The sequence below is a fragment of the Aotus nancymaae genome, unplaced genomic scaffold, assembly GCF_030222135.1.
Source record: "Aotus nancymaae isolate 86718 unplaced genomic scaffold, 86718_ANA_hifiasm-v0.15.2.pri h1tg000020l, whole genome shotgun sequence".
NCBI classification, from domain to species: Eukaryota; Metazoa; Chordata; class Mammalia; order Primates; family Aotidae; genus Aotus; species Aotus nancymaae.
This window is the reverse complement of record NW_026988432.1, coordinates 55016336-55042495: the sequence shown is the minus strand read 5'-3', so window position 1 is coordinate 55042495 and position 26160 is coordinate 55016336. Positions and strand designations below refer to the sequence as shown.

Below are 26160 nucleotides of genomic sequence, written 5' to 3'. Positions count from 1 at the left end.
TAACACAGGAACAGAGAACCAAACACCACATGTTCTCACTCATAAGTGGGAGTTGAACAATGAGAACACATGGACACAGGGAGGGAAACAACACATACTGGGGCCTATCAAGGGGTCTGGGAAGGGGAGGGAGAACATTAGGACAGATACCTAATATAATGCACACTGGGCCTAAATCTTGATGACACTTTTCAGAAATCTTATTGCATGTAGTAGTGTTGCAGCAAACCACCATGGCACATGTACACCTAGGTAACAAACCTGCACATTCTGCACATGTATCCTGGAACTTAAAATTAAAACAAAAGAAAAAATGCCAAAACCAAAAACGCCTATTTCCTAGCTTGATTCATGAAAACGCCTCCACAGTGACTTAGTAATAATCAAACTTAGTGCCCAGGTTATGGTTTTCAAGCAGCCTTTCAGTAAAGAGCAAAAGCTTTTTGAAGAAATGGCTAATTCTAGCTCTTTGACAAGAGATAAACAAAATGAGCCTAATACTAGGTAACAAGGAAGCTATCAATGGTTTCTAGGGCCATGTAAAATGACCTAGCAGCCAACTTGAAGGGGTGCTTGGTGACTGTGTACAGAGGGCCGATGAGTTATTAAACTACACCAATTAGTAAAATTCAAATTGTAAGAAAGTTTGTAAGATAAAGGAACTGTTTTTTCAACAAATAATTTGCAGTGAAAAAAATGTACTTATGGGCTTTATGCGGATCTTGATTTAAACAAATTTAAAAAATTGATAATTTATGAGGTAGTTGGAAGTTTGAACACTGGAATTTGAACACAATGTAACTATTGTAAATTTGGGTGAATTGATAATAAATAGCACTGTAGATATGTTATTAAAAAAAGTTTTTATTGTTTGGAGGTACATACTGAAATAATACTGGAGGGGAGACTGGGTAGAGGAATAAAGAAACAAGATTAGCTATGAACTGATAATTGTTACAAATGGTTGATGGGTGCATGAGGATTCAGTATGCTATTGTCTACTTTTGTATCTCTTGGAAGTTTTCCATAGTGAAAAGTTGAGGGGGGAAAAAAAAAGAATGTAGCCTCATAGAGTTTGAGATAGTAATGGAAAATTCCAAGTGAAAATGTCTAATAGGCAGTTAAAAAATTAGAATTGGTATGTGTATGTGAGAGTAAGACGTAATTTTGGTGTTTTCAAAAAAAAGGTCATAGTTGTCAAAGTGGGTTGATTTTTTCAACGAAGAAGAGTAAAAAGCTAAGGAAAAAAATTTTGGGAAGATGAACAGGTTTAAGAATATGAGGAAGGGAAGGAATTGGCAGAAATCAGGTGATTCCAAAAAGAGTTTAAACATAGATGTAAGCTTGAGCCCTTCTTAGCCAAATTCATTTTTTTTAATAGAAATTAGATTTTCTTTTTTTAGGCTATATTGATGATAGATTTTAGACTACTTGAGTTGCAAGTTCTCAAAATATAACTGATGGGGTTAAAAAGGAAGGATTGAATATCAAAATAGATTTTTATGAACTCATATGAATAAGATAGACTTTATCATGATTTGTCTCTTTTATATTCTTGTGGAAGTAGTTTTATTATTTTAAAAGATATTATTTAACATATATAATTATTCAAATAACCCAAGACTTTATCATCACTTATCTCTTTTATATTCTTGTGGAAGTAGTTTCATTATTTTAAATGATATTCTTTAACATTTATAATTATGCAAATAACCCATTTCAGTATGGTTATCCTTTGAAAGTTTTTTCATTAGTAATAAGTAAAATTATTACTTTAAGCATATAAAAACTAGTGCTTGATTTTATGGTATATACTTTAGACTCGGAAACATGAATCTATTTTTTTCCCCAAGACTTTAGGTAAAGTTGGCCGAGTACAACAGATTTATTCAGACAGTGATTTAAAGGTGGAAGTTTGTGGAACATCTTGGACATACAATCCAGCAGCAGTTTCCAAGGTGGCATCTGCAGGATCAGCCATTAGCAATGCGTCTGGTGGTATGTTTTATATTGTGTTTCTTTAAAAGTAATGTGGTTTACATTAAAATCTTTGCTAATTCCCCAGTTGTGATATACAGATAATCTTGTACACGTGCTTGGCTTTGTCCCACATTACACAGCCTTACTTGAATGTTGACCACCTTTTAAACTTTCACTAAAAATTTTTATTTTTTTAATGTGTTGAACAACCCTTATTCTGGCTGATATACTCCCTGGAGAAGTTCCATAAAATGTGTGCTTTTTCTTGGGTATATCAGGGGATTCTCCACATCAAATTCTAGATTCCTAAAATTCAGGATTCTACTCTTTAGTCAGAACTTTTGTTTTCTGCCAAAGAACCATCACTTTCTTAGACTGCTTTATTTTTCTTGTATTTCCAACATTATTGCTAGCAGATGGCTTTCTTCCTGGTATATTTTTACCTATCAGTTATTTTTTTCTCTTACCATTTAATGGGTTATTATACATGCTACAGTGAGTAGAAAACCATGTTAAAATGTGAATATGCTGGATGCTTGAGTAGACTCATTCATGTAGTATTTCTTTCCTGTGCTCCGGCTTTATATATACAGACTCAGTTCATTTTATAACATATTACAAGTTACTGTATGTACATGTTGTCATCCAGAAGAGGAGATAGAACTATAACCATAAATAGTAAGAAACAAAAGGAAAACATTAGGTGACTTCCAATTTTCTTTTTGTCCTGCTTTCTTTCTGCTTCCTCTGCCTTTTAAAAAATTCTTTCCTGCTGTAATTTGCTAGTATGCTTAAAATTTAAATCCAGTGTTTATTTTTACCTTGAGGTTAAATGACATCGTAGTAGGTTGACTACCTACAAAGTAAAAGATTGAAGGATAGTTAATAGCCTACTCTCAAATTACATGGACTTGGTCCACTTGGTCATTTGTCCCTTGCCTTATTTCTTGATTTCTCTGCTTTATAATAAGTACCCCAAGAATTAAGGAGTAGACCTTTGTAGCTTCTGTATTGATTGATACTATTTAGAAAAAAGTATCTTATGAAAGGGTCTAGGTATATTCATCCCTGGTTCATTGTTTTTGTCAAAACCAATCAGTTGGCATTTACTGAAAGTTATTAGCACTTAAATGTGCAGTTTCAACCTAAAGAAAATTGATTTGTCCCTAAAATATGTCCCCAGATATTACCGATATTGTTGCTTTTGATCATAACCATTGATCCGTTGAATTATTTTAAAGTCTGTAGTATTGAGCTCTGAGAGTCACTGTAGTGTGCTTAAAACCTGAAAGGAAGTTTGTATCATTGTGGTACTCCCGTAGTAAGTGTTTATTCATAGTTGTTTTTTTTTTACTATGACTTCTAAATCTTGAATTATTATTAGTATATAATGCGCTACATTTTCTTTTTATTATTTTTAATTGTACTTTAAGTTCTGGGGTATGTGTGCAGAACGAATGCACCACCTTTTCTAAAATTATAGTTTGATATACATGAATTGGAGAAAACTTGGAATATTTAAGGGCTTGCATTTAGTGCAGCTTGATCTAGTAGTGATTATAACTTGCATGGGTAGTTATCTATAGCTAGCAGAAAAATAACATTAATGATGGAAATAATAAAATAGGAAAAGATTATAGAAATATTGTTTCTTAGTAGTTAAGGTTTGAGATCCTCCTATATTAGCAGCTTTATTTGATGCTTTACAGAAAGACTCTCACAACTCTTGAAGAAATTATTTGAAACCCAAGAATCTGGTGACCTCAATGAAGAATTAGTTAAGGCTGCTGCCAATGGAGATGTTGCTAAAGTGGAAGATTTGCTTAAAAGACCAGATGTGGATGTGAGCATTTTAAAAATTATTTTGAAGCATACAAAAAGAATAGTATAATGAACCTTATCTTCAACAATTACTAAGATTTTTCTACACAAGCTTCATTGATTTCTTCTTTCCTGTTTTTGTGAGGTATTTTAAAGCAGACATCAGACATTCTTCAGTGTGCATTTCTTAAAAAAAATTGACGGTTTCATATTTAACATTATGACCTTCTTTATGATTGACACAAATTTTGGTTTTTAAATGACTAGTTTTTTTTTGGGAATTTCAGTGATTTTGTTTTCCTCGTATAAACATCATTTTATGACTTCTGTGTATATTTTAGTAAGTTTTATAAGCAATTTTCTTTTTCTTTTTAATTTTTGTGAGTATATAGCAGGTGTGTATATAAGCAATTTTCAATCCCTCTTTTCTTTTTCTTTTTGTATTTTTAGTAGAGACAGGGTTTCACCATGTTGGCCAGGCTGGTCTTGAACTCCTGACCTCAGGTGATCTGCCAACCTCGGCCTCCCAAAATGCTGGGATTACAGGCGTGAGCCACCATGCCTGGCCTTTCAATCCCTCTTTTCAAAACATTTAATGTAACTCCTCTCCATCGCAATGATAGTTGACTTTCACAATTTATAAGCAGATGAATTAAAGGCCATGTATTTTATAACTCTTCCTAGGTTATGTTTTGTTTTTGCCATTCATACAAGCCATCTTTTAAGTGGGCACTTTTGATTCTAGTCATTGTGCTTTGACTTTGGCATTGAAACCTTGCTGGCACCAATATTATGTTCAGTGCCAGCCAAGAGATTGTAGTTGAAGCGGCAATTTGAATCATTCTCACTGTGTTGTAAGGGTTTTTGTTGCCATACCTTTCTTTGTATGTTTGTTTTTAAGTATGCTAGATAGTTTGAATATCAGATTTATAATTGTAAAGTATTAATGTCTTACTTCTATAAGCTCAACATGTTAGCTTTATTATAGAGAGATCAATTGCAGCAGTACAGCACAGCAATTCATTGATTGGTTGTGAGCAACATAAAAAGTAATTGCTTCAACTGTTGAAGTACCAAATGTTTTTTGTGTTTGAAAGATAATCATATGTCCTTTGTATTCTAGTCAAGCAGATTTAGATTTTACTATACTTAATTTTTTTCTTCATTTACTTATTTATTTTAAAGTTATTTTTTAAAAGCGTCACAATACTAAAAACTTAAAGGGAAATATAGTTCTATAAGGTTTTTATGAAAAACAATATCCCCTCTTTCTCACCCGTTTTCCTGTTCTTCAGAGGCAACTATTCTTAGCTTGCAGATAGCCTTCATATTTACCTCTACATTTTCCAGTAACATACCAATATACCTTTGTTGTAATGTCTAAATTTTCTTTCTTCCTTTCCTTTATCTTTTCCTTTCCTGGATCTTTTGATACCTCACCGTGGAAGGTGAGGATTTAGCTTATTTCACCACTTCTATCCCATCCCCACCAGACACACACACATTCTTTCCAGCTTCATCATGTAGTTATATTATATTGTAATTTCGTTTGGATTAGAATAAGTTGTGCTTGTTATATAAATGACATTCATAGCCACGCTGTGGCTATTATGCTGTGGCAGAGATACACCTTAGAGTATATTAGATTATGTTTTCCTGCCTAAATTTTTGTTTTAGTTAGAATTAATAATTGTCATTTTTTAAAAATTGAAGTATAATTTTCATACAGTGAAGTATGTGGATCAGCCAGTTTTGATAAATGCATACCACTCACATAGTCCACATCTCTGTGAAGGTGTAGAATATTTTCTACATTCTTAAAAGTTACTTGTTGTCTTTCCCAGTCTCTCTTTATCTTACACATAATTTTTATATTTTTTCATTTGTTAGTAATCTGTATTCTTAATTTCTTCCCAGATTCCTCTTTAACTGTAGCATACTTCAATTGCTCGAGACATTCAGGTACATCAGATGAAATGTATTCCCTTTCATCTCCTGGGAGACATTTCTCTTATGCTTTCTGATACTCTCCATCTAAACAGGGTGTCCTCTGCCTTGCATCCAGACACTCTCGGAGTGTCTTTTCACCCATCATCCTGAGGGTTCCCTTCTCTTTTCTCCTGTGTTGCATTTCTTGTTTTATGTATTCTGTCTTTTTGTTTCTACATTTTCTCTTTTTGGTGAAGTAAGGCTTTTAGTAGCTTGTAAGAAAGGATGTGTGGGAAATAGACCTTTCATATCTGATTTTTTTTAAAACTTCACAATTAAGTTTTAGATTGGAATAGAATTCTAGGTTAGAAATCATTTTCCTTTAGAATAATTCCAGAATTACTGTTGAGAAGATGTAAGCCATTCTGATTCCTGATCTTATGTGTTCGTTGTTTTTTCTCTCAAATACGATAATATTTTGTTTGGGTCAGCATTAAGAACTTGCACAATAATGTACTTTGATATGGATCTGTTTTCATCCACTGCTTTAGGTGTTTGACTTTTTAAAACTGGAAATCATGTCTTTCATATCTGCAAATTTTCTGTAATTATTTTATTGATTATTCTTGGAGTATTCCTCGAATTTTCTTTTTTTTTCCTGTTTTTTTTTTTTTCTTTCCCCCACCCACTTTCTGGGAGGTTCCTTAACTTAATTTTCCCACCCTTTTCCCAAGGTTTTTATTATTCCATCAGTTTTGAATTTCAAGCTTTTTTTGGTTGCTCTTTTCACATTTTTAAAAATAGTATGTTGTTTAAAGAGGATACACTGTTATCTTTTTCTTTACTGAGCATACTAATGATAGGTCTTTATAAAAAAAATTTCTTTTTCTTTTTTTGAGATGGAGTCTCACTCTGTCACTCAGGCTGGAGTGCAGTGGCACCGTCTCAGCTCACTGCAACCTCTACCTCCTGAGTTCAAATGATTCTCTTGCCTCAGGCGCCTCATGCCTGGCTAACTTTTGTATTTTTAGTAGAAACAAGGTTTTACCATGTTGGCCAGGATAGTCTCCAACTCCTGACTTCAGGTGATCTGCCTGCCTTGGCCTCCCAAAGTGCTGGGATTACAGGTGTGAGCCACAACGCTGACCTGGCTTCCTCTTCTTTTTAAAGTCAGAAAACCTTTTTCCATCTGTTTTCTGTCTTTCACAAATGTGTTACTTTTTATTGTTTTCTAATGTTTTCCCTTTATCTTTATGGATTTTTACTTTTTAAATTATTTTGTTGTCATTTTAGTGTGGTTTCAGGAAAGATAGTATAGAAACATGTGGCCAGGCTACCATCTTTAAGCATCTTTAGTGGTTTTGTGGATGGGAGTGAAACGGGTAGAATTAAAGAATTGTACTTGGCCTTGGGTATGTGCATGGGTTAGTTACAATGTACACAACATCTGAAGTGAAGGAAGGGTTGGAAATTAATGCTTTATAATAGTTGTACATACCTACCTTGCTAACTTATTTATGTATCCTTATTTATTATCCTTGCAGTTTGCCTGCAAATTGATGTTTGGTATTTTTGTTGAATTGAATTGATTCATCCCTAGCAGCTAGTATCTTTCCTAAAAGCTAATATCTTTTCTAAAAGTTTCTATTCACTGCAGTGCTTTTTCATTGAACCATGGACTCAGAGATTAATCTAAAAAGGAGTATATATACAAAACTAACTTTACTACCTTTCATTCCTCCCTTCTTTCCCTTACTTCTTTCAACTTTGCAGGTTACCTAACAGTTCTTTTGTAACTCTTTGGACAATGGAACTTTTGTTTTTTAAAACAGTGCTTGCCTCCCTTCTCTAAATTAAGAAGACTATAGTTATCTGAACTATGATATATGGAACACCAACCTAAATTATTTTCATGGAATCATACAGTATACTAGATTTAAACTTATACTATATGTATATATTGCCTGTTTCTGATTTGTGACATTCATTCTTAAATTCTTTTTTAAAAAAATTTAGGTAAATGGGCAATGTGCTGGCCACACAGCTATGCAAGCTGCTAGTCAGAATGGACATGTTGACATTTTGAAGTTACTTTTGAAGCAAAATGTGGATGTCGAAGCAGAGGTAAGTAAACTTGAAAAATATTTTAAGTAAAAATTAATTTCCTAGAAATAATATTTCTATATCATGAGATGGATTGTTTTTATTTTTGAAATTTTATTTCCAACCAAGGCTTTTCTGATTGAAAATAAAAATCTGACAGAGACAACTTGAAACATTTCTTGTCTTTCTGTGATTCCTTTCTATTTTAAGCATAGTCCTAGGTAAAGGTATTAGTTGAGTTTTATGCTACTGTGGTGTAACCATCATGTTTTAGGGAGCCAAGATGGGTTCATACAAGAATCATCCTAGGGAAATTGAAGGAAGAGGAACATAAATCCACTGGCTCAGAATCTTTCCTGATATTGGTGACACTTGGAAACTTTTTTTGTTGTTGTTTTGTCATAACTGAATTAGGATTGTTTAAGTTTTATTGTTTCTTGACCTTAATATGGTTATTTGAAGAGTTCATAATGCATGTTTATCACTATATGTATGTATATATGCTTCATTTGATTTAGAATATATTCTCATACAAGAGAAATACTTCTTACTATCATTGGAGTCTCAATTGGGGATCTCTCTATACCTCCAGTGTGAAGGATGGCTTGCTTTGTGTTACTTAACTACTCATTACTAAAATGTATTTGAATCACACTTATTTTAGTACAGTGCAAGTTTATTTAGAATAAATCAAATTCTAACAAATTTAAATTAAGCAGAATGTTGCAATTTTGTCTAAAAAACACTCTCATCTGTGAGAGCTTAATGAGGACTTGAATTGCTGAGGGCTAAATTGGTGGATCAGCCTGTTTTTACTAATTAAAAAATTTAAAAAGATGCATATTTGCAGAGAAGCCTTTTCTAGTCTTATGTTACTTTTTACTTTTTTCCCTAATTGTGTATATTTTGAATTGTTGGACAGCTACTAAAGAGCCTGTGGTTTTTAAGGGTAAATAAATCATCTGTGATGTTGGAATTTTTTGTTGCCTAGAAATAACTTGAAATTTATTTATTTATTTATTTATTTATGAGGCAGAGTCTCACTCTGTTGCCCAGACAGGAGTGCAGTGGTGCATTCTCAGCTCACTGCAACCTCCGCTGCCTGAGTTCAAGTGATTCTTATGTCTCAGCCTCCCCAGTAGCTGGGCTTACAGATGCCTGCTACCATACCTGGGTAATTTTTGTATTTTTAGTAGAGACAGGGTTTTGCCATGTTGGCCAGGGTGGTCTCGAACTCCTGACCTCAAGTGATGTGCCTGCCTCAGCCTCCTAAAGTGCTGAGATTACAGGTATGAGCCACCATGCCCAAGAACATGAATTTTAAATTAGCATATTAGACATCTATGAACTATACAATAGATTTATTACTATGATGTCTTTATGAATGAGATTATATAATTTGATTTTACTTTTGCACTAGTAATTTTTAGTTGTATCTTTCTTGGTTGTGAATTTAGGAATCCAGTGTGTGTTATAAGTTTTTTGGTAATGAAAGACTAAAGTTGATTTTAGTATTTTGTAAATAGAAGGTAATTACTTAATTTTGTTATTATTTTAGTTTTATTTGGTAGAATGGTATGACATTTCCTGAGTTGAATATCTGATTTTTAATTTAATGACTCCAGAAACTTGAGGAGCAACAACTACTGAAAAACTAAAGCCTTTCTGATTATATAGCTAATAAGGCAAGAAGCTGAAAATCCACATTTCTTTTTGCCCAAGTTGTTTTTTTAAAGTCTGCTTCCTGATTCAGAATTTAATCACCAACTTGGCAGCATAGGATTATTCATATTTTTGTGTTTTAGAGATTTTTGTTCACATGAGATGTTTTACAGAAGAGATTTGCAGCTATGGAAGTAGGAATGAAATAGGCACTGTTTTTCAAGAGTAGATTTTCTTTCTTTCCTTTTTTTTTTTTCGAGACAGAGTCTCCCTCTGTCTCCCAGGCTGGAATGCAGTGGCATGTTCTTGGCTCACTGCAACCTCTACCTCCCTGGTTCAAGTGATTCTTGTGCCTCAGCCCACCAAGTGGCTGAGATGACAGGTGTGCACCATTACGCCCGGCTAATTTTTGTATTTTTAGTAGAATGGGTTTCGCCATGTTGGCCAGGCTGATCTTGAATTCTTGACTTCGAGTGATTCACCCACCTCAGCCTCCCAACATGCTGGGATTACTGGCATGAGCCACCACGCCTGACCAGATTTTCTTTTCTTTTTCTTTGATACAGGGTCTTGCTCTGTTGCCCTGACTTGAGTGCAGTGGCATGATCATGACTCACTGCAGCCTTGCCTTCCCAGGCTTAAACAATTCTCCCACTTCAGCCTCCCATGTAGCTAGGGCTACAGATGTGTGCCACCATGCTTGGCTAATTTTTAAAAATTTTTTGTAAAGACAAGATCTCACTATGTTGCCCAGTTTGGTCTCGAACTCCTGGACTCAAGTGATCCTCCTGCCTTGTCCTCCCAAAGTGTTGGAATTAAAAGTGTAAGCCACTGTACCCAGCATTTTTTTTTCTTAACTGTACTCAAATATAAAACAAATGGTTGGTTAATACTATAGACATAGTTAGATGGGAGTTGAAGTGAGTCTCAGTAGTTTAGATATTTATAAATAATGTATTTTTAAGTTTGCAAACTGTTAACTAGAACAGTGAGCTACATGGGACTTCTACCATATTCCTCACTTGGATTTCCATGTTATACATTTTTTATTTTTAAATTCATTATAAGCAGATACAATTTGTAGAAGTGTGAAAAGGCATATTTATACATCAGGTTAAATTAATAACAGTTTCCCAATTGGTAAAGGAAAAACTACATTTAAAAATTGAGTTAAAATATAAATGTTGGCCGGGTACATTGGTTCACGCCTGTAATCCAAGCACTTTGGGAGTCTGAGGTGGGCGAATTGCTTGATCCTAGGAGTTCAGGACCAACCTAGGCAATATGGCAAAACCCCTTCTCTACTAAAAATACAAAATATTAGCCAGGTGTGCTGGTGCACAGCTATAGTCTCATCTACTTGGGAGGCTGAGGTAGGAGAATCACCTGAGCCCTGGAAGCCCAGGCTGCGGTGAGCTGAAATCACACCACTGCACTCCAGCCTGGGTGACAGGAGTGAGACCCTATCTCAAACAAGGCTACAGCCCAAGACTAAAACAAAAGTTCATCAACGTCTTGTTTTTTTAGTATATAAGAATTAACGTTGCCTATTAAACAGCTATATAGTTTGTTTAATATATTGATTATTAGCTGGGGGCATTCAGGTTCCACAAGGGACGTTTGGAACTGTCCGGAGGCATTTTTAATTGTTACAAGTGGGTGGGTGGAGGAGGTACAACTAACGTCTAGAGGATAGAAGCCAAGGATGCTATTGAATGTCCTGCAGTGCTCAGGACAGCTCTCACAACAGTGATCTGGCTTTAAATGTCAGTAGTGCTGAAGTGGAGAAAATAGTTAATTTTGCAAATGTACTTAATTTGTCATTCATAATTTGCCAGTTTGTTTATAAAGTGATATGTTTTTAATTTTTATCATTAGAAATATTAAACATATAAAAAAGTAGGGAGACTAATATAATGAATCTTATGTACCCATCACCCCACTTCAATTAATAGTCATTGCCAATTTTATTTTATCTATACACCTTTCCTTCCATTCCCCCTACTGAATTATTTTGAAGCAGATCTAGGTAGATACCATATTATTTCATCAGTAAATATTTAATATGTATCCTAAAACATAAGGGTTATTTTAAAAAGTTTATCATCTTTATCACACCTAAAAATGGTAATAATTAATTTTTAGAAATCTAATTTTATTAAAAGTTTTGGAGTTGGCAGAAGAATAAAGGAAATAATGTATTTTGTTCTCTAGTTATCTCATTGGTAACCTGTCATTTTTTCCATCTGCATTAGGAAGTAGGCTCAAGAGAGTATAGATCAGGGTCTGCAAACTACAGCTCACAGGTCAAATGCAACCCTCCATCTGTATTGTAAAGTCGTGTTGAAACACAACACAGCCCTGTCTGTGGCTCCGGTAGTATGACAGAGTAAAGTACCTGTGTAGTTTTGATAAGAGACCATATGGCAGTAAAAAGTAAAATATTTACTTTCTGGCCGTTCACAGAAAAGTTGCTGCCCCATAGTGTAGATAACAGTTGCAGAGTTTTTGGTTGATTTAAGCTGTTATCAAACAATTATTTGGCACATAGCATACCTTTGGAACATGTGATAAGATTACATTTTGTTTCCTATTTCTTTTTCTTAGGGAAACCTCAAAGAGCTATTTTGGAAAGTTGGTTCTCTCCATATATTGACCTACTGAGTTCAGTAGGATTACATTCTGTTTCCTCCTTAATGTATAGGTAAAGACATCAGGGACTATGATATCTTAGGTATGTTGATATAGGTGAGCTAATTTTCGATCTGCCATGGACTCTATATTTTTTCACCCCACTGATGAAGTATAATAGTAAAGGTATGGAGATTTGGATGGGAGATAAGTTTTTTAAAATGTGTCTTTACTATGAGTTTTCAAACACAGTACAAAAATATGCTTAAGTTATAAGGACATTTAGGGTAGTTTCATCATTTAAGTTTAATAAAAAACTGCTTCAAATGGAGATTAATAGTAGGGAACAATACTAGACTTTGTCAGATAACCCTAATTTTTTGGGTAGATGGACTAAGAAAAAAGACTCAAATTACCAAAATCAGAAATGAAAGTGGGTGCATTACTACTAATTCTACAGAAATAAAAAGGATTATAAGAGAGTACTACGAACAATATGCCAACAAATTGGATAACCTAGATGAAATGGCTGAATTTCTAGAACACAAAACCTGCCAAAACAGAATCATGAAGAAATAGGAAACCTGAATAAACCTGTAGCTGGTAAGGAGATTGAATCAGTAGTTAAAATTTTGCCAACAAAGAAAAGCTCTGGACCTTATGATTTCAGTGGGGATTTCTGCCAAACATCTAAAAAAGAACTAATATCATTCTTTCTCAAACTTTTCCAACAAATTAGAGAGGAGAGAAGACTTCCTAACTCAGTCTATAAAGCCAGCAAAAGACACTGCAAGAAAACCACAGACTAATATCCCATATGAACACTGGTGCAAAAATCCTTGTATTAATAAACCACATTCAGCAGCATGATAAGGGATCATATACCATGATCAAGTGGGATTTATGCTTGGAATGTTAAAGGTGGTTCAACATAGGAAAATCAATTAATGTAATACACCACATTAACAAAATGAGGGGGAAAAGCTGCATGATCATTCCAATGATCAGAAAAAGCATTCGACATAATTTAACACCCTTTCATGATAAAAACACTCAATAAACTTGGAATAGTAGGGAACTACCTCAATGTAATAAAAGCCGTATATGAAAAACCCACAATGAATGTCATACTCAATGGTGAAAGACTGAAAACTTTCTTCTAAGAACAGGGCAAGGATACCTGCTTTTATCACTTCTATTCAACAGAATTGGAAGTGCTGACCAGAACAGTTAGGCAAGAAAAAGAAGACATCCAAATTGGAAAGGAAATAAAAGTTATCTCTGTTTACAGTGATCTTATATGTGGAAACCTAAAGATTTCACACACAAAAAACTTTTAGAACAAATTTAGCAGTTTAGCAGAATGCAAAGTTAAAACACAGATGTACAGTCTGTTAATTGAACAGTCTGTTAACAGTCAATCTTTCCTTTCAGGAAATTGAGAAAACAATACCATTTACAATAGCATCAAAAAGAACAAAATACTTAGGCATGAACTTAACCAAGGAGATAAGACTTATACATTGAAAACTATAAAATATTGCTGAAAGAAATTAAGACAAACAGCTGGAACTACTTCCCATATTCATGGATTAGAAAATTTAGTATTGTTAAGATGTCAGTACTACCCAGAGAGATATACATATTCAATGAAATTCTGTCAAGATCCTAAAGGTGTTTCTTGCAGAAATACAAAAATCTATCCAAAAATTCATGTGGAATCTCAAGAGAGCCCCAAACAGCCAAAGCAGTCTTGAGAAAGAACAAAAGTTGGAGGACTCACACTTCCTACTTTTAAGACTTACCACAAGGCAGCAGTAATCAAGGCAATGTATTACTGACATAAAGGTAGAAATAAAGACCAATAGAAGAGAATTGAGAATTCAGAAATAAACCTTTGCATTTAAGGTCAGTTGATTTTTTTGGGGTCCAAGACAATTTAATAGGAAAAGAGCAATCTTTTAAACAAATGATGCTTGGGCAACTGGATATTCACATTAAAAGAATGAAGTAGGAACCTTACCTAACACTATATGCAAAAATTAATTCAAAATGCCTGAGAGAATTAAAGGTAAGATATAAAACTGTAAACCTTTTTTTGAAGAAGAAGAGGGCAAAATCCTCACAGCATTGTATCTGGCAGTGATTTCTTGCATATGACACCAAAAGTATAGGCAACAAAAGAAAAATAGACAAATTAGACTTCATGAAAATTAAAAACTTACGTGTATCAAAGGATGTCTGTCAACAGAGAGAAAAGGCAGCCTATGAAATGGAAGAATTTTGAAATGATATATCTGATTAGAGATTAAAATCTCAAATATATATAGAACTCTTAAAACTCAACCTCAAGACAACCTAAAAAACTCCATTTGACTTGAATTAGTTGAATAGACATTTCTGTAAAGAATATATATAAATGATAAGTAAGCACATGAAAAGATGTTTAACATCACTAATTATTAGGGGAATACGAACCAAAACCATAGTGAGATACTGCCTTGCAGCCATTAGGGTGACTGTTATCAAAACAACTAGAAAAAATATGTCAGGAGGATGTGGAGAAATTAGAAGTCTTTGCACTGTTCATTGGAATATAAAATGAAAAGAATATGATAGTTGCACAAAAGATTAAAAATTGAATTACAATATGATCCAGCAGTTCTGCTTTTGAGTATATGTCCCAAGGACTGGAAAGGAAGTCTTGAGGAGATATTTGTTCACCTGTGTTCATAGCAGCATTATTCATAATAGCTAAAGCATGAAAGCAGCCCAAGTATCCATTGACAGAAGAATGGATGAGCAAAATGTGTTATGTGCTTATAATGGTATATCATTAAATTTAAAAAGAAAGGAAATTCTGACACTATAAGATGTGGATGATCCTTGAGGCCATTATTCTAAGTGAAGTGAGCCAATTACAAAAAGACAAATACTGTATGGTTCCACTAAGAAGTATAGATAGTAGTCAAAATTATAGGGACAGAAAGTAGAATGTATGGTGGTTTCCAGAGACTGGGGTAGGAGGAATAGGGTGTAGAGTTGCAGTTTTTTTCAGTTTTTAATGGGTATAGAGTTTCACTTTTTGCAAGATGAAAAGAGTTCTGGAGATGGATGGTGGTGATGGTTGTACAATGATATGAATGTACTTAATATCACTGAATTGTACATTAAAAATGGTTAAGATGGTAAATTTTATGTATGTTTTGCTGCAATAAAAATATTAAAAAATCTTAATGGTTATTCAACACCCATTTTTATTCTTACTAGTTAATAGGCACTGTGCTAGCTCCTGGAAATAAAGATGACTAAGGTACAGTCATAGTCCCTAAGAAGCTCACAGCCAAGTAAAAAAGACTTCAGAACAAATAATTATGCTATAGTGTGAGAAATGGTATAACAGAAATAAATTTTGTGAGAGTCTGGGGAAATTTCATAGGCGAAGTGATGCCTGAGCTGAATTTTATAAGATACCTAGTTTCCAGTCCAAGAGGGCCATGAAGAGCATTCCAGGTCTAGGGAGTAGCAGCATATGAAAATACACAGGATCCCATAAGTTGATAAGTTGGAGCCTGCTATCTGAAGGAACTGTGGCAGCAGACGAGGCTGGAATGGTTCACAGTGATAGGGCTCAAAAGGCATTTGTTTTGTACATAGTAGAGAGACATTGAAGAGGTTTAAACATAAAATTGGTGTTTTATAGAGAGAATTCTGACTTTGATGTGAAGAATAGAGTGGGATAAGAAAGTGGAGGGAGGTTGAGTTGTGGTAATCGTCCAGGTAGTAAGAATGATGGCCTGAATGAGTTTGTGGTAGAGTTGGAGAAGAGAGAATAGATTTGAGCGTAAATTGAGAAGTAAAAGCTGCAGAGTTTGATTATTGCATGTAGAGACTCACAGAGAGGAAGCAGTTGACTGTGACTTGCAGATACTGATTTTGTTGACCATATGGCCTGTAGTTCTGTCGGCTAAGATTGGCGATACTAAACGAGCAGGTTTTGGAAAATTGAGAGGAGAGAGAATAGGGCAAGAGGGTAGAAAGAAACAAGATCAGTTTTAGATTTAATTTGAGGCCCCTTTACAGATTCTTTGAGATAATCTTGTAGATGTCAGCTGTAACCTTGTTTCTTGAACTTCTCTTTGGTACTAGTAACAGGGACAGGCAAATGAGCTGTGTTTTAGGTTTATTTGGAGTACTTAAGATGAATTCAGAAGAAAGCAACATAACTTATAAGTTAAGATCTTATTTATAACTGCAGTTTTCTAATTTAGAAGAGAAACTGGGAAGTAAATTAATTTTGTATTTAATTGTAATTTTCTAATATGCATATGTGTTTTTCATAATTTAAAAATTGTTTTTATTTATTTCCTTTTGACAAACGTATATATCAGAGTTTGTAATTCTTTGGTGTTTGTTTTTATGTAAATTGTTGACAGAACCTGCGTTAAGTTGTTTCAGTAGTGGTTTTCTAACAACCATAAATGTATGGTGTACTTCATAAATAGTTCCTGTTTTTATTTGGTGTTAGTGGCCTGATGTTCCCTTTTTTAATAGAAGGTGAATTACAAAATAGGGTTAAAAACTGTAACAGAAAAAAACAAAAAAAAAGACTGGAAGTTGGGAAGATCTTAACTCTAAGATTCTGAATTCTATGTGTTACTAGAGAGATTAATTTGTATATATTTCTTATTTAAAAAACATTTTTTTGTAAAACACTTGTTTTTCTGTCATGTTTAAATGTAATGCTACTCAGAGGCACAAGAGTTGAGAGAGAGTGCCAAATCCTAAGGCAAGACCACCAAACACAAGACCACCAGGGAAAAGGTACAAGAGTTGAATCTTAGATATTTTATGTGGTTGTTTGCCAGTTCCTCTCTCAAAATTGATAATAAAAACTGATTCAGCTGGAAATGTAGTAAGGTAGTAACATCCCTGAATTGTAGTTCCCTACCTTTTCATAAATGATTGTCAAACTGTTGTAGATTCCTGCATGAATGCTTTTACATTTAATCTGTTTGAGAAAATATGACTAAAAACTACTTTGAATTCTGTGACTGTTTTTAATGAACTATTTAAGTGCATTTAATCACAACAGTGTTTATCTGTGTTATCTTCGAAAAGTAATTTAGCTAATCCTGGGTGCCATATGGATTGTCAAACCCCTTGCAAAACTAGGGAGTCCACCAGGGGCTGGCACAGTGGACTGTGCTGAGAACCAGAAACCACTGCTCTTGATGGAGGAAGTCTTAGAGTACCAGTAACAGGGACAGACAAATGGTCTTGGTGGGTATCAGAATTTGCGATGCAGTATTCAAATAAATGCGGTACCCTTATACCTAATACCCTTTTCCATCTGCTTCTGGCAAGGCAGAGACTTCTTTTCGTACTTTTTGGTATAAAATATGTATACTACCTTCATGGCACAGTGCAGGCATTTTTTTCCCTTTATAAAGTACTTCAAAAAATGTAAGCAGTTGAGTCTTCTCATTTCTTCAGAGATAGGCCTGTTACAGGAGGTGAGGAAAATTTGATTCTTCTGAAATAGTTTTAGAATTTTTGATACATGGAATTTTGGTAGTTTGTGCTTCATTTTCATCTTTTAATGGTGTTATTTAACATATTTTTTCTGTTCTTGAATATACAGAAAAGTGCATGCTCATCACTTAGAAATAACCAGTGTTAAAGTGTTGATAAGTTGCTGCCCATTAAAGCCAATCGAGATCACGTTGTTTGGCATTCTTTTTTTTTTCAGTCACACAACTCATCTTAGTGTGCTTTCTATGTACAAGGCTGCAGTGAGCTATGACTGTGCCACTGCATTCCAGCCTGGGTGACAGAACAGGACCCTGATTCTTAAAAAAAAAAAAAAAAGTCTTTGTAAAAATTTTTAAATGGCAAAAAAGGTTGGCTTAGCATCATGGCTGATAAATGAGGAGTGCTGAAAGATTGATAATATAACTGTTAGTTATATATATATATATATATATATATAAAATATGTGTATGATATCTTGATCTAAGTTTGTCATGTATCTTTGGGAGGTAATCACTACTTAAGTCGGTTTGTAGGTTAAAAAATTTTTTTTTATAGAGTCAGGGTCTCACTCTGTTGCCCCGGTCAGAGTGCAGTGGTGCAATCATATAGCTCACTGTAACCTCAAACTCCTGGGCTCAAGTGATCCTCTTGCGTCAGCCTCGCAGGTAGCTAGGACTACACATGGATGCCACTATACCTGGCTGTCTTTACAAAACAGGATCTTGCTATGTTGCCCAGATTGGTCTTGTTGAAAATCTTATTCAAATGTGCAATTTACTTGGCCTCCAGTGATCCTTCTGCCTTGTCCTCTAAAAGTCCTGGGATTACAGGCATGAGCCACTGTGCCTGGTCAAGTTCTAGCTATTTTGTTGGTTCCATCCTATGTTTCCTTTTCGCAAATTAATCTGCTTCTTGGTATATTATTACAGCTTCAAGTTTTTTTTCCTTTATAAAATATTCACTAATTGAGATTTCAATGCTAATGTTTAGGATAAAGACGGTGATAGAGCCGTTCACCATGCAGCTTTCGGAGATGAAGGTGCTGTTATAGAAGTGCTACACCGAGGCAGTGCTGATTTGAATGCTCGAAACAAACGCCGACAGACCCCACTTCATATTGCTGTCAATAAAGGTCATCTTCAAGTTGTGAAGACTTTATTGGACTTTGGCTGTCATCCCAGTCTCCAGGTAAATCCTTTAAAGAACTATATCCTGCAGATATTGGTAGGATCCTATTAAAGGGAAACATTAAGTTCTATGGTAAGCATTCCTTTGTTATCATTCTCATATGGTCATAAATGATACCAAAGGCATAAGATGTTACAAAATTGGCAGCTATTTTGTGTGTGTGTGTGTGGCTGTGTCCCTCAGCTATTTTTTTTTTGTTTTTTGTTTTTTTTTTTTTTTTTTTTTTTAGAAAAGTCAATAGATTGGGTTTAGATTGGGCAGTGAGAATGGGGACTTCCTTGTAAAAATATCAGCTTATGAATGGATTCAACTTTATTGATCATGACAGTGAGCCTCAACAGTTCATATTTCATAATAGTTACTTCAAAACTACTTAAATTATTTTAATTGTAGCTTAGGGACTTTGAATAGTCATTAGTGTAGTCTTCGGAGATTTTCTGTTTTGGAAAATGTATAGGATTTTAGAGTTTATTTATAGTAGGACCTAATTTTTGAAGCAGTGGTTGCCTAAGAATTGATTATCCCAGCTACAGTTTTATAACCAGATTAAACCACAGATATATGGAAAATGTAGTCTGTGTTCATTATCTACTTAGTTTGGTTACTAAGCAACTTGTCTTTTGTGTACCTGTCTGATTAAAGTTTCCATACTTAGTAATTTTGTAGCAAAATAAAATAGGACCTGAACCTAATTTGCCAACTATTAGGTTCCTTAACAGAATAGGCTTGAAACAACATAATATTTTTAAATAAAAATATTCTCTGAAACACTATTTGTATATGTAAAACATAATTTGTTTCAATTGGAAACTCAATAATGACTTTTTAAAAAGTAGGATGGTGGTTAGAATCATAAGCTGCTTGTAGTTTAGATAATTTACAGCATCCAGGAATTGGTTACTGGATTGGATAGATCTCAGAGAAGTAATAAAGAAGAACAATAGTAGTGGAAATGAGGGCTTGAGAAGAACTGAAAGAAAAGATTTTGTTCAGCTAGATAATTATTAGAAACTAAGCTTTCTGAAGTGCAGCTGGTTTGGAACGGATGGGATCTAGGGTCTGTCCTTGTAAGTGGGAGACAGGATTGGAGGATGAGGAAAGAATTGGGGGGTGTTAATCTGTAAGGAGAGGCAATTTATACCTGCTGACCTTTTTTGTCCGAAATGGGAGACAAGGTCATCTGTTGAGAGTGTGAGTGTGGGATGTAGAGAAAGAGTAATTGAGAAGAGTGATAAGGATTTGGGGACCTGCAGGGTATTCCAATCATGTTAGAAGCCTGTTTCAGGTTGAACACTACAAATTTTTAATGTCACCAGATGTAGGAGAATAGAAGGTAGATGGTTGGATTGAACTTGGGTTAGGAATTCTTTTTTTTTTTTTGAGACAGGGTCTTGCTCTGTTGCCCAGGCTGGAGTTCAGTGGCGTGATCATAGCTCATTGCAGTCTCAACCTTCAGGGCCCACCTCAGCCTCCTGAGTAGCTGGGACTACAGGTGTGAGCCGCCATGCCTGCCTAATTTTTTGTAGAAATGGGGTCTCCCCCTGTCGCCCAGGCTGGTCTCAAACTTCTGGGCTTAAGCAATCTTCCTGCCCCCAGAGTCCTGGGATTACAGGTGTGAACTATCATGCCTGGCAGGAATTCTTTATGCTCTTGAATATACAGAAAAGTGCATGCTCATCACTTAGAAATAACCAGTGTTAAAGTATTGATAAGTTGGTAAATATATTCCTGGGATTAGCAAACATTTTCTGTAATGGACACAGATAATAGTTTAGGCTTTCATTTGTCTTCTACCACAACTATCTAATTCTGTCATTGCAGAATGAAAGCAGCCATAGATAATACATAAATAATTGGGTGTGGCAGTGTTCCAATATTGTACAAAAACAGGTGGCTCCAACGTGTAATACCCTGGGAGATCATTTTTTTCAGGCTCTGTCCACCTGGCTTAGTGGAACCTAGGGCTCTGCCCCATGATGTACAGTCCTTTCTACAGCATTGGAGGTGAAGCTGGGTCTGGTGGATCTGCATATTCCTGTAGCTTCTCAGAGTCCTGTGGACAATCACTAGGGAGACAAACCATGCAGGAAACATGTCTAGTAAAACGTAATTAAACAAAAAACAAATGGAAAGCTGGATTTGGCAACTGTAATATATGCTATAGGCTAGGTTATATATGACTTGACTGAGAATAGCATCTGTGAAACTATGAAATGAATGAAATCTAAATTATTCCTGTATATACATGACTGCTAATGAATAAAAACTTACTGCTAAGTCAATTGATTAAGGTAAAAAGTAGCTTAAAAAATGGTAGACTGAGATTGCTAAATTTTCATTTACAATTGCTTTACCTTTGGCTAACTAGCCACTTTCCTGTGCTTTGAAAATGCTTAGTTTAATGATTCTCACGTGTGACTGCACAATATATTCATCTGGGGAGCTTTGAAGAGTTACTAATGCCTCGCTGTCACCTCTAGAGATTTAGTATGGTGAACAGCCTGGACATCAGATTTTTTTTTTTCTCTCTCTCTTTTTTTCTGTATAAAAGATTTTAAAAGATCTCCCTAGCAGATTCTAATGAGCAGCCAAGGTTGAAAACCACTGACTTTCATTGTTATGGTGTAGTACAGAATTTCACGGTACAATTAAGGTCATTTTAAAGTTATTAAATTTGGAGGTCAGCTTTTTCACCTCATTAGTTTTTGTCATTAGTTATATTTGAGGCTACCTATTTGATTCGATTCTATTCTGTTTTTTTCTTTATAAAGCCTCAGCATGTGCCAGGAGCGGTGGCTGATGCCTGTAATCCCAGCACTTTGGGAGGCCGAGGTGGGTGGATCACGAGGTCAGGAGTTCTAGACTAGCCAGGCCAACTTGGTGAAACCCTGTCTCTGCTACGAATACAAGAATTAGCCAGGCTTGGTGTTGGGAGCCTGTAATCCCAGCTACTTGGGAGGCTGAGGTGGGAGAATCACTTGAAACTGGAAGGTGGAGGTTGCAGTGAGCTGAGATCATGCCACTGCACTCCAGCCTGGGCAAAAGAGTGAAACTCTGTCTCAAAAAAAAAACAAAAAAAAAACTTAGCATGTTTATTGTGTTTTCCAACTAGATATGAGTATGACTTTCCTTACTGTAATATGACCAGTGTTTCTTGCTTGTATTTTTTTTTTATTTTTAAATTTTTGGAGATAGAGTCTTGCTCTGTCACCCTGGCTGGAGTGCAGTGACATGATCATAGCTCACTGCAGCCTTGAACTTCTGGGCTCAAGCCATTCTTCTACCTCAGCCTCGTGAGTAGCTAGGACTATAGGTGCATACCACCACACTTGGCTGATTTAAAAAATTTTTGTAGGGACAGGGTCTCAATATGTTGCCTAGGTTGATGTTGAACTCTTGGCCTAGGGTGATCCTCCCACCTCAGCCTCCCAAAGGGCTAGGGTTACGGACATGAGCCAGCATGCCCGGTCTTTGCCTGTATTTTTATATTTATCACAGATAGTGCTCTTTTATTGGTATTTGTTGGATATGGTCTCTGTTTCTGTTTGCTTAGCAATTTGATATGAGTATTACTGTTACATGAGATGATTAATTGAAGAACTAATGAAAATTTCTTTAAACTTAAAGGATTCTGAAGGTGATACCCCTCTTCATGATGCAATTAGTAAGAAACGTGATGATATCCTAGCAGTTCTTTTGGAAGCTGGAGCAGATGTTACCATCACAAACAATAATGGATTTAATGCTCTACATCACGCTGCACTAAGGGGAAATCCCAGGTATGTCACCCTTTACTATTTTAGGTGCAATTCAAAAATATTTTCCTACTGCTGATTCTCTCTTTCTGATACTGATGAAGAAATAATTTTGACTATTTTAGTATTTTAAATCATTTTGAAGGTTTGTGAAAATCATACCTTTATTTAGTATGTTAGTTTTATATGATGATTATTTGGTTGTTAATCTAATACAAGTATTATGAAATAACTATTTAAATTTATATTAAATGTGGATATAAAATATCAGAAATACTGGTTTCTTTCTAAATATTTAATTAAAATGCATTTCATTTTGACATTTATGTTTCTTCAAAATAATTCTCAAGGTGTCCTCTAATCTCATGTTACCATTTGCATGATAATTTTTTTAAAACTTAAGACTAAATAAATATTAAGTCACCTAACTCCTTGTTAATAATGTAATTAGTTATATAAACTTCTAGTGTCACTATCACCTCATCCATTGTTGCAGCAGTACTGTACTACTGAAAAATGTATTTGCTGTTGAAGTTTGTGAAAGACTGCTTTTGGAGAATCACATTCTTTATAAAGGATCTACAGTGCCCCAGAGAATGGGAAAATGCTTAGAGATTTCCATGAACTCACTTTTTGAAACAACTTTACCTTAAGCATTTTAGGAAATTATGCATTATATGTCTTCTGTTTATAGTTGAGTCAAACTTATATATCTCAACTAAGGAAAATGTTCACTTTGATTTTTATTTTGATAATATTATCTATTCTGAACACTTATTCTTTGGTTCCTTATTGTATTTTTGTATCATGTTACCTTTTTTTTTTTTTTTGGATCTTTTTAAGTTTCTTAGGATCACCACTAGAGGGTGACCACAGAAAACAAAAGGATTTTATTGCTACTGCTTATTGGTAACTGTTAACAGTGGGTATATAATGTAGGATGAAATGAATGACCATATTTTAGATCACATCATGATTTTTTTTTCCCCAAATTGCAAATATTTGAACTTTTCAGATTTTGGCATTATGAAGGAGACAGTAGTATTATATTTTCCCTGCCCTTCAAACAGAAGATTATGACAGCACTTACCATGTGCCAGCCTCTGCAAAGTGCTTTACATGCATCATCTCACTTAATCCTTTCAACAGCTTTTTGAGGCAGGCGTTAACATCCTCATTTTATAGGTGAAGAATATGAGGCTTATAGCGATGAATTTAATTATCCAAGAACACGTAGCTGATTACTGAAGCAGCTGTAACTTGAGCAAGGTCTAGATGACTTTAGAATCATAACAGTTAAATCACTTTATATCACTTTTACTGTATTATGGTCTGTTTGTGAAACAAAACCAAAACACACGGGCAGTGAATGTATCAATACTTCGTTCCTCTTGCTACCTCATTGCTTAGGGCTATCTTTGACTATTCTCTGACCAATTCTCAACTTCCAACTAGTTTTAAAATTTTATTTATTTTACCAATCTTTCCAACCCATTCCATTTTGTTCCCACTGTTGCTGACCCAATTAAGTACTCACCACATTTACCTAGACTATTACAATATTCTTCTAATTTTTTTTTCTTTGATTTCAGTCTTATCCCTGATTTAACTTTTATACAGTTACAAATTATCATCCATTCTGAAAGCATAGGTCTAAATGGCTCTCTTCCCGTTTGCCAACTTCAGTTTTTGTCTATTAACATAGAATACAATCTACACACTTTGGCTTGGCATTCAGACCCGTATTCTGTGTGTCCTGAGTCTGTCTGACTTTATCTCCTGCTAATTAAAATCCCTCAGGCTGCCTTGCTCTTCACCTATTCTCCTTTCCTAAAATATGCTGTCCGCTTTCTTCTTCTATTTTTTGAAGCATTTTCTTTCATTGGGATGCTCCATCCTGCTTCTTTATCTTAACCATCTTTCTTCCAGAGCTGCCCCCAATGTCATGATTGGAATTATTTTGTTTGCTCTCTACTTCCTTGTTCTGTGTTCTTATTTATTGTACTTACTATACTGTGCTTAGTACTGAGTTACTATGTGCATTTCTGTCTTTCTCTTAAAATCGTGGGCATTCATATTCATCTGTTCATGCTCTGCAATGCTGTGACTATACAAGACATTCAATAAATGTTAGTCTTTCTTTGACAGTGAGGACACTGTTAAATATCACAAGATGTTGTATGATCAGTCGTGGAATGAATTCTGTGGAGAAACTGTGTTAGGAATTCAAACAGCAATTACTTCACGTTAGAATGATCAAAAAGATCTTATTGAGGAAATGTAGAATTTATTGAGAGAATATGAAATCATAAAGTTTAGGATAAACTGAGACTTGAAGTCTTCAGGAAAAAAGTATCTTTTAAATATTTTGAGTTGTTTCATTTTTATTGAGAGTAGGCATAGTATATTCAATAATGTTAAGCCTATACAAGGAAGAGAAAATTTACTTCTGTTTTCTTCAATTCTTGCATAAATCTTGAGGGTTCCCCTGAAAATTTAAAACAGCAACTCTTCCAACCAGATATTTGGTGTCAGGTGACATTTTAAAAAAGAAAAGAATGCTTTTATTCTTCAACGAAGTAGTGCTTCAGTTAAAACTACATGACTTCTTTATTCCTACTTCCTTAAGGCATTTTAGGTAGTTGTGACTATAGATTGCCAGATAGAGTGTGATTTTAATTGGACACACTTGTTGAGTATCAGAAGATGACACAACTTACATTATCAGTTGTAATTGCAAATTGTGATGTTTTGAGTTCTTTTTTTCATATCTAATTTCTTTTTCTTACGGTTGATTTTTTCCCCCCTATACTAACCAGTGATATCAGAAGATGGAACCATTTTTAGTATACTTGGAATTAAAAGCAACAACCAATATTTTTGGCCTTCATATTGTAGAAAACCAGTTGGGTGTGGTGACGTACATCTGTAATCTCAGCAACTTAGGAGGCTGAGGCAGGAGGATTGCCTGAAGCCAGGAATTTGAGATCAACCTGGGCAATGTAGCAAGACACTGTCTCTGAAAAATTAGGCTGGGCACGGTGACTCATGTCTATAATCCCAGCACTTTGGGAGGCCGAGGTGGGCAGATCACTTGAGGCCAGGAGTTTGAGACCAGCCTGGCCAACAGGGTGAAACCCTGTCTCTACTAAAAATACAAAAATTAGCCGGATGTGGTAGTGTGCACCTGTAGTCCTAGCTACTTGGGAGGCTAATACATGAGAATTGCTTAAACCCGGGAGACAGAAGTTTCAGTGAGCCGAGATCGTGCCACTGCATTTCAGTCTGGGTGACAGAGCAAGACTCTGTATTTTAAAAAAAAATTAGTTGGGTGTGGTGTGACAGACTTTGAGTCTCAGCTACTTGGGAGGCTGAGGCGAGAAGATCACTCGAGCCCCGAAGTTTGAGACTGCAGTGAGCTATGATCATGCCACTGCACTACAGCCTGAGCAACAAAGCAAGACCCTGTCTCTAAAAAAAAGAAAGAAAGAAAAGAAAACCAGATATAGCATATTATTATTTCCAGAACCTGATGATGTATCTGGATGCCCTGTAG

General features: G+C 35.0%; 1 protein-coding gene and 1 non-coding gene across 2 annotated transcripts in view; both read left to right on the top strand.

The window, feature by feature from the left end:
* The window catches only part of MIB1 (MIB E3 ubiquitin protein ligase 1), a 146176-nt gene that overhangs the window by 70148 nt on the left and 49868 nt on the right, over positions 1-26160 (top strand). Inside the window, exons 8-12 of the mRNA XM_012445029.2 lie at positions 1854-1998; positions 3690-3823; positions 7747-7854; positions 18652-18849; positions 22477-22628. Of these exons, the coding sequence (XP_012300452.1) occupies positions 1854-1998; positions 3690-3823; positions 7747-7854; positions 18652-18849; positions 22477-22628 (737 nt within the window). The remainder of the gene's footprint in view (positions 1-1853; positions 1999-3689; positions 3824-7746; positions 7855-18651; positions 18850-22476; positions 22629-26160) is intronic.
* On the top strand, positions 20746-20945 carry LOC135276130 (small nucleolar RNA SNORA73 family). The gene has a single exon (XR_010343694.1). It is a non-coding gene; the product is annotated as a small nucleolar RNA SNORA73 family (small nucleolar RNA).